We start from the raw sequence: 12949 nt of genomic DNA on the forward strand, positions 1-12949 counted from the left end.
TCAGGGAAGAGAAAAGTAATATCCTGAAACATAATGACATTGTAAAAGATTGGTGTTATTGAAGCGCATAAAGGTGGATAAAGCCCCAGGGTCTGACCAAGTGTATTCAAGGATGATGTTGGAAACAAGGGAAGAAATCGCTTGGACTCTGGCAGAGATTTTTGTATCTTCGTTAGCCGCAGGTGAGGTACCAGAAGACTGGAGGGTGGCTAATGTTGTGTCTTTATTTGAAAAGGGCTGCAAGGATGAGCCAAGGAATTACAGGCCAGTGAGCATAACACCAGTGGTGGGAAAGTTACTGGATGGGATTCTGAGAGACAAGATTTATTTGCATTTGGAAAGGTGAGAACGGATTGTCAGCATGGCTTTATGAGTGGGAAATAGTGCCTCATAAATTTGCTTAAGTTTTTCAAAGAGGTGACCAAGAGGATTGAAGAGGGCAGGGTGGTAGATGTTTTTTTTAGATCGACTTTAGTAAGGCCTTTAACAAGGTCCTGCATGGTAGGCTGGCCCTGAGGGTTAGATCACACGGGATCCAGGATGAACCAGCTAAATAGATACAAATAAGCTTGCTAGTAGGAGGTAGTGGAGGGTTGTTTTTCAGGTTGGAGGCCTGTGACCTGTGGTGTGCTGCAGGGATCAGTGCTGTTGTTTGTCACATACATTAACAATTTGGAACAGTATGTAGATGGCCTGATTAGTAAGATTGCAGATGACATCAAAATTGGTGGTGTGGCGGACAGTGAAGGTGATTGTCAAAGGTTACAACAGGATCTAGATCAACTGGAAAAGTGGGCAAAGGAATTGCAGATGGAATTTAACTTGGTCAAGTGTGAGCTGTTGCATTTTGGGAAATTAAACCAGGGCAAGATGTACACAATGGGCACTGGGGAATGCTGCAGAGCACAGATACCTAGGGGTAAAGTACACAGCTCCCTGAATGTGGAGACACAGGTGGACGGTGTGGTGAAGGCGGCAAATGGCACACTCATGCTCGGTCAGGACAGTGAGTACAAGAGTTGGTACATCATATTACAGTTGTACAAGACATTGGTGAGACCGTACCTGGAATATTGTGTGCAGTTATGGTCACCATACTATGGGAATAATATGATTAAGAGGTGACCACAGGATCCAGAAAAGATTCACAAGGATATTACCAGGACTGGAGGGTTTGAGTTATAAGGAGAGACTGCATAGGCTGGCACTGTTCTCACTCCAGCAAAGGAGGCTGAGGGGTGACTTTGTAGAGTTTTAGGAAATCATGACAGGCATAGATAAGGTGGATGGTTGCAGTCTTTTTCCCAGGGTTAGGAAGCCTAAAACTAGAGGGCATAGTCAGGTGAGAGTGGAAAGATTTAAGAGGGACCCGAGGGGCAAGTTTTTCCACACAGGGGGTGGTGGGTATGTGGAACAAGCTACCAGAGGAATTGGTAGATGCAGGTAGGGACCTTGGTCAGCATGGATGAGTTGAGCCAAAGGGCCTGTTTCTGTGCTGTACAGCTCTATGACTCTCAAGGATGATTGAGGTCTCCTAAATGGACAGGATTTTTATGGCCTGACTGGGCCATTGTAATGATCTTGTGAACTAATCAGATTATCTATGCCAATGGCTCTGATATCTCCAAGTTTTGCTACCTACCAACAAATACTATCTAAACTCATCCAACCTGTCTTCATCTACAAAAAGAAATGTTCAAATTAACTACTTCCAGCAAAAGCAGGGACCAAAATGACAAAAAAGTAATTTCATGACCAACTAAGCAGAAAATAGAAAACTTCAACCACAGTTCAATTTTACAAATCCACTACCCAAGAATTCCCTTAGAAGTTAGTTTAGAATTTTTTTAAAACTCAACTTATGTCTAAAATCAAGATTTATCAGCACTTGTAGGCGTTTTGACACATCACAGCTTGAAGACCACGCTTACTTGGAATACATCCTGGAATTTTTAATAACGAGGGTAGCCAAGATTTTGTGAAGATAAGAAACCATTAAAATCTTGATATTGCCAGTCAGAAACTGTGCACAAAAGTAATTGGGACAAACTGCTTTTATCGCATTATCCTATTGATTATCACATCATCAGTGGATCTTACCTTGCAACCCTTTGGGAAGTTCTACTGATTTAATGATCTGTTCAGCAATGTCACATGCACTCAAACCTTGGAGTCTTTTCTCCCAGAAAAGCTGTTAAGAAATGGCAGAATTAAAATGCTTTAGAACCAAAAGAACTTTCTCCTTTCTACCAGGCAATCAAGAGGGAAACACGAAGCAGTATATAGAGAATATGCCAGTGATGATTTTTTTTCCTAATATTTAAAAAGGGACGTTAAAATAGAAAATACGACAATTGAATTGATCTTGTAAAATCTTTCTTAATAGATCTTAAATCCAACCTCATGCCTCATGTCACTTAATTTCCTTTCTCTTTAAAAGAGAATCAAATGAAGTCATCTTTGGAATGTAATTCAAAGGGCCAATTTTCTCCTCTAACAGGGACCCACTGTCATAATAATGTGGCCATTTGAAACATGCAGGAAATGATGACAGGTGTGGCAGTAGGCATAGTTATTCCTCCAGAGCCAAGTATATATCACTGCACTTAATAAATGAATATAGCTTTTCATCCAATCAGCTGAAAATGTGTGAAGAAAGGTAGAGGGGAGGGGATCTTGGGGAAGAGAGGTAAAGATAAAAAAGAGCAGAGAGGGAGCAAGGCAGGATGAGGCCAAGGCAACAATTTTGCTTCGGTGGTAGGTTTTCAAGGAGAGGGCAGGGGCCATGGGACAGGTACCAACTTAGGGGAGAGGTCCATATAGAGGATGACTCCAACAAATTACAGAAGAACATTAATAAACTTGCAGAATACACAGACAATGTTAAACACGGATGACTGCAAGATGTGGTTTTGGTAGAAAGAACAGAAAGGTTGCTTGTTACTTGGAAGGTGAGAGTCTTGGTGGGATTGAAGTTCAAACGATACCTTGGAATGCAATACACAAACAATTAAAAGTTGCACTACTCTACTCCCTATGCACTCATGACTGTGTGGCCAGATTCTGCTCTAATTCTATCTGCAACTTTGTAGTTGATACCACCGTAGTGGGCCGTATCTCAAATAACGATGAGTTGGAGTACAGGAAGGAAATAGAGAGCCTAGTGACATGGTGTCATGACAACAGCCTTTCCCTCCATGTCAGCAAAACAAATAAACTTCAGGAAGGGGTGCAGTGCACATGCTCCTGTTTACATCAGTGGTGCTGAGGTCGAAAGAGTTGAGAGCTTCAAGTTCCTAGGGGTGGACATCACCAATAGCCTGTCCTGGAGGCCATGGCCAAGAAAGCTCACCAGTACCTCAACTTCCTCAGGAGGCTAAAGAAATCTGGCATGTCCCCATCGACCCTCACCAATTTTTAATCGATGCATCATAGAAAGCATCCTATCTGCATGCATCATGGTTTGGTATGGCAACTGCTCTGCTCAGGACCACAAGAAACTGCAGAGAGTTGTGGACATAGTTCAGCACTTCACAGAAAAATAGCAAAGCCATACTCAACCTGCATTGGTTAGACCACACCGAACTGTTTACAGTTCTTATTGTCATATTACAAAAAGGTTTTAGAAGCACAGGAAAAGGGTGCAGAGTTGATGCATTTTGGTAAGTTAAACCAGGGCAGGACTATAGACAGGCTGGTGAGGAAGGCACTTGGCAGGTTTGCCATCATCAGTCGGGGCAAAGAGTACAAGAGTTGAGATGTCATGTAACAACTGTACAAGACTTGGTGAAACCACACTGACCAGAACGGTACACTCGAGTATTGCGTGCAGTTCTGGTCATCCAACTGTACAGAGGCTGTCATTAAGCTGGAAAAGGTACAGAAAAGACAACCATGTTACCGGGACCAGAGGGTTTGAGTAATAAGGAGAGACTGGATAGGCTGGGGCATTTAACCCAGGAGCATAGGAGACTGAGGGATGACCTTATAGAGGTATACAAAATCATGAGGGGCATAGATGAAGTAAATGATCACAGTCTTTTCCTCAGAGTAGGAGAGTCTAGAACTAGAAGCATACAGTGGCATGCACAAGTTTGGGCACCCCGGTCAAAATTTCTGTTACTGTGAATAGCTAAGCAAGTAAAAGATGACCTGATTTCCAAAAGGCATAAAGTTAAAGATGACATATTTCTTTAATATTTTAAGCAAGATTACTTTTTTATTTCCATCTTTTACAGTTTCAAAACAGAAAAAAAAGGAAAAGGGCCCGAAGCAAAAGTTTGGGCACCTTGCATGGTCAGTACTAAGTAACACGCCCTTTGGCAAGTATTACAGCTTGTAGATGCTTTCTGTAGCCAGCTAAGAGTCTTTCAATTCTTGTTTGTGGTATTTTCGCCCATGCTGTAACACAAGCCTAGAGCATGATCAATCCACCCCTGTGCTTAACAGTTGGAGAGGTGTTCTTTTTGTGAAATTCTGCACCCGTACACCCATACATTTCTCCAAACATACCTTTGCTCATTGCTGCCAAAAAGTTCTATTTTAACTTCATCAGTCCACAGGACTTGTTTCCAAAATGCATTAGGCTTGTTTAGATGTTCCTTTGCAAACTTCTGACGCTGAATTTTGTGGTGAGGACACAGGAAAGTTTGGAGAAAAAAGGGTGCAGAATTTCACAAAAAGAACACCTCTCCAACTGTTAAGCACAGGGGTGGATTGATCATGCTCTTGGCTTGTGTTGCAGCCAGTGGCACGGGGAACATTTCACTGGTAGAGGGAAGAATTAATTCAATTAAATACCAGCAAATTCTGGAAGCAAACATCACTCCGTCTGTAAAAAAGCTAAAGATGAAAAGAGGATGGCTTCTACAACAGGATAACGATCGTAAACACACCTCAAAATCCACAATGGACTACCTCAAGATGCACAAGCTGAAGATTTTGCCTTGGCCCTCACAGCTCCCCGACCTAAACATCATCAAAAATCTGTGGATAGACCTCAAAAGAGCAGTGCATGCAAGACGGCCCAAGAATCTCACAGAGCTAGAAGCCTCCTGCAAGGAAGAATGGGCAAAAATCCCACAAACAAGAACTGAAAGACTCTTAGCTGGCTACAGAAAGCGTTTACAAGCTGTGATACTTGCCAAAGGGGGTGTTACTAAGTACTGACCATGCAGAGTGCCCAAACTTTTGCTTCAGGCTCTTTTCCTTTTTTGTTATTTTGAAACTGTAAAAGATGGAAATAAAAAAGTAATCTTGCTTAAAATATTAAAATGTGTCATCTTTAACTTTATGCCTTTTGGAAATCAGGTCATCTTTTACTCGCTTAGCTATTCACAGTAACAGAAATTTTGACCAGGGGTCAAAACTTTTGTGTGCCACTGTAGATTTAAGTTAAGAGGGGAAAGTTTAAAGAGGATTTGCAGAACAATTTTTTCCACACAGAGGGTAGTGGATATGTGGAACAAGCTGCCAGAGGAAGTAATAGACACGGGTAAAAATACAATGTTTAAAAGACATTTGGACAGATACACGAGTAGGAAAGATTTAGAGAGATATGGACCAAACCCAGGCAAAAGGGACCAGCTCAGGTAGGCAACTTGGTTGGCATGGATGTGTTGGGCCAAAGGGCCTGTGTCTGTGCTGTATACCTCTATGCCTCCCTTATTTGGTTCCACCTATCACCAACCAGGATCTGTCTCACCTTCCTTCTAACTTCTGTGTTGGCTTTCTTTCCTCCACACTCTGATATAGGACCTCGACCTGAAATTTTGACCGTCCCTTTGCAGATGCTGTTTGACCTGCTGAGTTCTTCCAGCAGTTCACTTTATGCACAGGTAGATCCAATAGTTAAGAAGGCATATACGATACCAGTCTTTGTTAGATAGGACACAGAATACAAGAGCAAAAAGGTTAAGGTATAACTATATAAACCATTAGTTAAGCCACAAGTGGAGTATTGTGTGCAGTTTTGGTCACTGCACTGTAGGAAGGATGTAATTGTACTGGAGAGGGTACTGAGGACATTCACCAGGATGTACCCTTGTAACATTACAGCTGGGAGTAGAGACCAGATAGATTGGGTTGATTTTTTTTTGGAGTTGAGAAGACCAAGAGGGTATTTGATTAAAGTATAGGATACAGAGTGAGAAAATGTTCCCCTTTAGCATAGGTATCTATAATCAGAGGCCATACATAGGTTTAGGGAAGGGGCAAGGGATTCAGAGGGGACCCAGAGTCAGGGTTACATTACACAGAAGTAGGCCCTTTGGCCCAACTCGTACATGCCAATCAAGTAGCCTACCTGAGCTGGTCCCACTTGCCTGCATTAGGCCCATATCCCTCCAAACCTTTCCTATCCATGCACCTGTCCAAATGTCTTTTTTTTAAAAAAACATTGTAATTGGACTTGAAGAATCTTTTTCACCCAAAGGGTGTTTGAAACCTCGAGTGCACTGTCTGGCTGCATGGGTGTTGGAGCCAGGTATTCTCATATTTTAGTAGTATTTAGATGAGTACTTGAAATTCCATGGTATAGACTGCTCTGCGCCAAGCATTGAGGAATGAGATTAGTACAGATAGGTACTTTATAGCTGGTATAGACATGGTAGGCCGAAGAGCGAGTTTCATGCTGCATGACTCTATATAAATAAAATGACACCCAAGATAAGCTTAAATACATTAGTGATGTTTCTACATACAAGTAGAATAATTCTAGTATAATTTTAGTCTCTCTTTCCATAGCAAATATATAGATTTTAAAATTTTTATTAACAGAGTTCATTAACATTAAACAACATACACGCCATTTAATCTGGTAATACATTTAAAATCAGATAAGATTTCTTTATTAGTCACATGTACATTGAAACACACAGTGAAATGCATCTTTTGCGTAGAGTATTTTGGGTGCAGCCCACAAGTGTCGCCACGCTTCCATTTGTAAACATACATAAAAAGGAATATCCTGGAAATTGCCAGCAGGCTAGGCAACATCTGCAGTTTAATTGACTTCTATTCTCACTCCCTCTCCTGAACAGTTGTCTTCATTTTTCTATCCTCCCAGTCTTTGCATTCAATACATCATGCTTCACAATTTCCATCAGCTCCAACGTGATTCCATCATCAGACACATCTTCCCCTCCACCTATCAGTATTTCAAAAGGATTACTCCCTTTGAGAGTCCCTGGTTCATACTTCCTTCTCAACCACCATACTATCTTAATGACACTTTCTGAAGCAAGTGCAGGAAGTGCAACACACACTCTCTTCCCTTCCTAGCATCCAGAGATCTAAATAGTCATTTCTTCCAATCTAGTCTATGCAATACGGTCCCTTCTATATTGGAGAAACCAAATGTAAATTGGGTGACTGCTTTGCGGAGCATCTGTGTTTAGTCTGTAAGAGCGCATCAGAGCTCAATATCATAAAAACTGATATTCTAACGATCTATCACTTTATAGAATCATATTCGTTTTTCGTAATTAGGTCTACAAGGGTTCAATACTGACCTTTCACTTTTGCAATGAATTCAAATCCCGTCAAGATAAGTTGGAGTTAACTGCCACAGGACAAAACTGAGTTCAGCTGGGCACACAAGTCACAGGATGGCTGAATTGAATCAGAAGAATGATTCATAGTCAAGGCTTTTAATGGGAACTTCATAACCTTACTGGGATCATCAGTAGCTGACTAACAAAAGATAAAAATGAAATCGCAGATCAAGTATTCCAGGATGCCATAAATACCAGCGTCTCAGGGTTTTATGGTAAATCAATGGCTATCCATTTAATACTGAAATTACATATTTTAGAATATTAGAATGGAGACTGGGTAACATTTAAAGATTGAACAAGCTGAAGAATACATTCCTCACTGATTTTTATGACAAAAAAGACTCAAGATTTCAAAAGCTACAGAAAACTTTATAAACAAGTTTAAATAAAGCTATATTAAACCATTTTGCTACCATACTGCTACATTTAAACAGCTAAATGGATAAGAAGGGTTTAGAGGGATATTGGCACCTTGGCTGGCATGGATGAGTTAGGCCAAAGGGCCCACTTCTATCATATATTGCTCTACGACCTTTTTGAGCTATTTGAAATTCATGCCATCATTTGTAGTCAAGAGAAGGAGGAAGAAAACAACCAACCCTTTCCCTACCTAATTACAAAGGAAAAAAACTGATATGATTGCATAAAGCTCATAATATTATTAATCTTTGTGATGTGGCAAGCAATTTTTACAAAATGTTATATTTGACTTTTGCAATGAAATCCCTGACTGTTTGTACAGCTGGAGTAGCTTTGTGGAATGGTGGTGAGGTTGCCAGACCTAGCAAGCTCATTTTAAATGGTATTATATGAAAGTTAAAAGGATTTTGTGCACATCATGTCCATCTCACATGCCATGTTCGGTCTGCACAATGCAAATCTTTACACACTTTAACTTGAACCACAGGACTTAAGTGCAGCGATAATAGATGTATCACCAAAAAGACTTTGTACTTCAAAAAAATCTAATCAAAATGAAACAATTGAATCCCAATAAAATGGATTACCCAAGAGAATAATCAATTTGACAATTGCTAGTAATAATCCTAGACTGATATAGAAAATAAATTCTTCATTAAACAAGTACAGCAATTGTATTTAAGATTCAAAGCACCTCTCACAGCTCAATCTAGAGCTGCAAAGCCTCCCTTCTAGTGTAATACCAGGAGTAAGATCATCATCGATATTTCCAGTGCTCTACTCCTCTGATAATTAAGCTATCTATTAGACGCAGTGCAGCAACACTGCAAACATATTTGAACAGGAGCTCACAGCTTTCTGATCTCTATAAAATATTGAATTTACACAGCTTATAAAAGTAAAAAAAAAATTAAAGCATGTCCAACTCAGTCAAAAATTTAAGTTTCAATGAGAGTCTTAAAAGGAAAAGACAGATGGAGTGGTTTATGTTAGTAATTCTAGTGCTCTGAATTCTGAGTTTGAAGACGTGGCTGCTAGTTGGAGCAGAGAAGAAGAACATGAGAAACCAGAAATGGTTCAAGAGTGTAGGGTATCCAAGGTGGAGGAGTGGGAGTAGTTGAGCAGAGTGCTATAAGCTAGGCTGAAAAGGAGACAGCCACAAGCAAGGATCAAAGTAGAGTTGGAAGGAGATTGGTAGATGAAAAGTGATGGAAGAAAGCTGTCAGAATTGGCCATGAGAACTGAGATGCCATATATGTCATGCCAAGATCAATGCGGTATCAGTGAACAAGACTGAGGTGGTGTCAGTGAATATGGATTGAATAATTTTGAAACATGAAGCTTTGCATCAGGCCATAAAAAGGATAGAACACATTCATTTTCAAAATGGTGAAAAACTAGAAACAGTGGAGATCCAAAAATGAAAACATGAATTCAAGTATACGAGTTAAGAGATCCAAGGATAGCCACAAAGAAAGATCAAAAAGGTTAATGGATTGCTGGCCTTTATATAGAGATAAGAATACATGGGATTAGAAATCATGCAGACGCCATATGAAAACCTTCTTAGACCATATCTGCTCGATCGTTCTTCAGTGTTGTTAATTAATCTGCAAGGCTGCTAAAATTGGACTAGGGAACAGCAGCATAGCAAGTATAGTTAACATAAAATTCAATGTTATTTTTCCATGACTTATGATCGGATGATTAAAATAAACCAGGAAAAGGATCCATATCTACTTGTAAATCTCTGGTGTACTGCAATAATTAATTATAGGGGCTTCCAGAACGTTGATGTTATCATCAGTTACTGATCACATAACTATGCTAACAATTCAGTATACTACGGACTGTTACACCATTAGGAGGTGAGAGTATAATTTAGTTATTGATTACTAGCTCTACATACACTCCCTCCTGATATTGGGTTTCACTGATATGTGGGTTACATTATTGCACTGGTTTATCACCAGAGATTAAAAATAAACTATGAACTGTCTTCTTTTGGGAAACAACAAACAAAATTAGGTAATGTTTAAAAACAAAACTCCCATGCTATTGTTCAAGAATGCAGCTGATGAAGGCTTCCTGTGCTATTCTTCAATTAACAGCATCAAGAATAAATTAACATCTATTGCTGATTTGGGACTATACTGTGAGCAAACTGGTTGCCACATTTACCAAAGAAAATACAATTTAAGTGGCTAAAGACAAAAGAGACTGCAGATGCTGGAATCTAGAACAAAAAAAATCAGAATGCTGAAAGAACTCAGCAGGTCAAGCAGCATCTGTGGAGGCAAAAGGTGTAAGTGGATGTTTCCAGTCAAGACCCTGTATCAGAACTGAGGGGGAACAAGAAAAATGGCCAGTATATGGCAGTACAAAGGGAGGTGGGATAGAGGCTCATAGGTGACAGGTGGAACCACAGGGTGGGGATGATCGGTAGATGGAATCAGATGGGGAAGAGGTGTCAGATGGGGAATATCATCTGCTCTGACTCTCCCTCTCCCCAGGCAGAACAATAATAAAAATTCCCTTGGTCCTTACCTTTCACCCCATCAGCCTCTGCATCCTGCACATCATCCCCCATCATTTCTACCAGCTGCAATACATCTTCACCCTCCCCTCCTTTCTGCCTTCCCATGGGGAAATCTCTCTCCAGGACCCTCTGGTCCATTCATTATTCCCCACCCACCCCTTCCCATCCCATGACACGTTCCCCTGCAACCCAAGGAAGTGTGAAACCTGTTCTTCCCCCCCTCCCCCCCCCCCCCCCCCCCCCATCTCCCTCTATCACCATCATCCAGGGACCTAAACAGCCTTTCTAGGTGAGGCAGAGGTTCATCTGCACCTCTTCCAATCTGGTCTACTGCATTCAGTGCTCACAATGTGGCCTCTTCTACATTGCTGAAACCAAGTGTAGACTAAATGACATTTTGCAGACCACCTGCAATCTGTCCACAATGGCCACCTCGAGCTTCCTATTGAATGTCATTTTGACTCTCCTTCCTGCTCCCACACTGACTTGTCCATTACTAGTCCACTGACTCAGCCTTCTCCATTACTACAGAGGCCACATGCAATTGGAAAAACAAAATCTCATATTCCGCTTGGGTAACCTGTAGCCCAATGGTATGAACACTGAATTTTCCAATTTCAGGTAACCCTCACCTTCAATGCTCTCCTCCCACACACATTCATCTGTCCACCTAGTTTTCTCCCTTCGTTCATCCTTCCCATCCCCTTTCCCATCTGCCCAGCATACCCTCCCCATCTGGTTCCACCTACCATCAGCAGAATCTATTCCAGCCCCTTTCGTACTGCCATACACTGGCAATCTTTCCTGTACCCTCTCAATCCTGATGCAGGGTTTCGACCCGAAATGTCAACTTACACTTTTTGCTTCCACAGTTGCTGCTTGGACCCACTGAGTTCTTCCAGTGTTCTGCTTTTTTGCTCAATTTAAGTGATTTGTTGGCTGAAAACCAACAGTGAATTTTGTTACCAAAAGGAAGTATTGTTGCTGAGCTGTGACAACACTCCCACCAATTATATATTTCAATAAGAATCACTAGTCATCAAGAAGGCAAGCCTTGACTAATTATTTTTGCCATCTCAAAGTGTGCATTTATCAACTGTATAATCGGGAATCACTGAGGTTAGCTAAGAGATGAAGGATAACATAGGACTAACAAGTGCCTGCAGATCTGCACATTGTAAGGCAACAATAATTTCCATTTATACCGTGCCAAGTCACAAAGAGACACTGGACAGACTATCAAAATCTTGTTCAAAGCTAGGCTTTACAGAGCATCATACAGGAGGAAAAAAAACAAGAGGCAGAAGAATTTAGGAACAAATTTCAGAACTCAAACCCTTAGCAACTGAAAGCCCAACTGGAGGTTATTAGATTCAGAAAGGGATAACACAAATATACTTGGGATGCAGCCAAAGCTGTCCAACAACCAGCCATTTATTCCCCATCCCCGATGGTGGAGGTAATGGCTTTGGGAGGTATTGGTGACGATGATTTAGCAAACTGCTTTTTAGTTTGTGGCACTCACTCTAAACATACTACACTGATGGCACAGGGAGTGCATATTTAATATGTATGCACTTAGACAATAACAAGAAGTGTTCTTTGCCCTGGATTATATCAAGGTTCATAGGTACGGTTGGAACTCAGTGAGGTGTTCCTTCATTAGCCTGATTTTGTGTTTTGGAAAGGCTCTGAGCAAATAAGTAACAAGTCATTAAAACCAAGTTTGTGTGTGGTCCAGCAAAGTAGCTGGTCAATGTTGACAGACAGCCCCTCACCACCCCTTTAGAATGCTGATGATGGGAGATTTGGCAATGCAATTGAATATCAAGGAGGGATGCTTTAACTCTCTTCTTGGATATGATCATTGCCTGGCATTTGTCTTAATTCTGCACTTCCTCCACCACTGGTGTGCATCAGTTCATGCCCTGATGTTCCCCAGGCCTTGTAGTATGTGGGCAAATTCTATTTCATTGTGTGATAAAATCCATCCTGATAAATTTGACCAGAAGACATAATAAAATTGGTGTACTCTATTCTTCATAATAATAATCTTCAATGTTGTAAATATTTCCAGAGGATCAAAAAAGTACAATTAACTATAATAGAGAGAATAAAAAATAAAATTAGCGTAGATGGGTAAATGATTGTTGGCAGAAACTCACTCAGTTTGCCGAAGGGCCTCTTTCTATGCTGTATGACTATCTATATTTCTGCTTGCAAAATCAGTACATTTGACAAGCGTTCCAATGGAGTCAAAGTATCAGACATAACTGATGGTTAAAACCAGAGAAGCTGCACATAGGTTCTGTAATAACTGAATAATAAGAATACTTAGAACATAGAAAAAAACTACAGCACAATTCAGGCCCTTCGGCCCACAAAGCTGTGCCAAACGTGTCCCTACCCTAGAAATTATTAGGCTTACCCACAG

The 12949-nt window shown here is 40.8% G+C and overlaps 1 protein-coding gene across 3 annotated transcripts in view; it reads right to left on the reverse strand.

Annotated features, from left to right (window-relative positions):
• mbd2 (methyl-CpG binding domain protein 2) overlaps window positions 1-12949 on the reverse strand; it is a 74828-nt gene that overhangs the window by 22506 nt on the left and 39373 nt on the right. For all 3 annotated transcript variants that reach the window (XM_052010462.1, XM_052010460.1, XM_052010463.1), the window contains one exon: window positions 2101-2191. In XM_052010462.1, coding sequence (XP_051866422.1) covers window positions 2101-2191 — 91 coding nt within the window. The remainder of the gene's footprint in view (window positions 1-2100; window positions 2192-12949) is intronic.

The sequence above is a fragment of the Pristis pectinata genome, chromosome 2 (genome assembly GCF_009764475.1).
Source record: "Pristis pectinata isolate sPriPec2 chromosome 2, sPriPec2.1.pri, whole genome shotgun sequence".
NCBI classification, from domain to species: Eukaryota; Metazoa; Chordata; class Chondrichthyes; order Rhinopristiformes; family Pristidae; genus Pristis; species Pristis pectinata.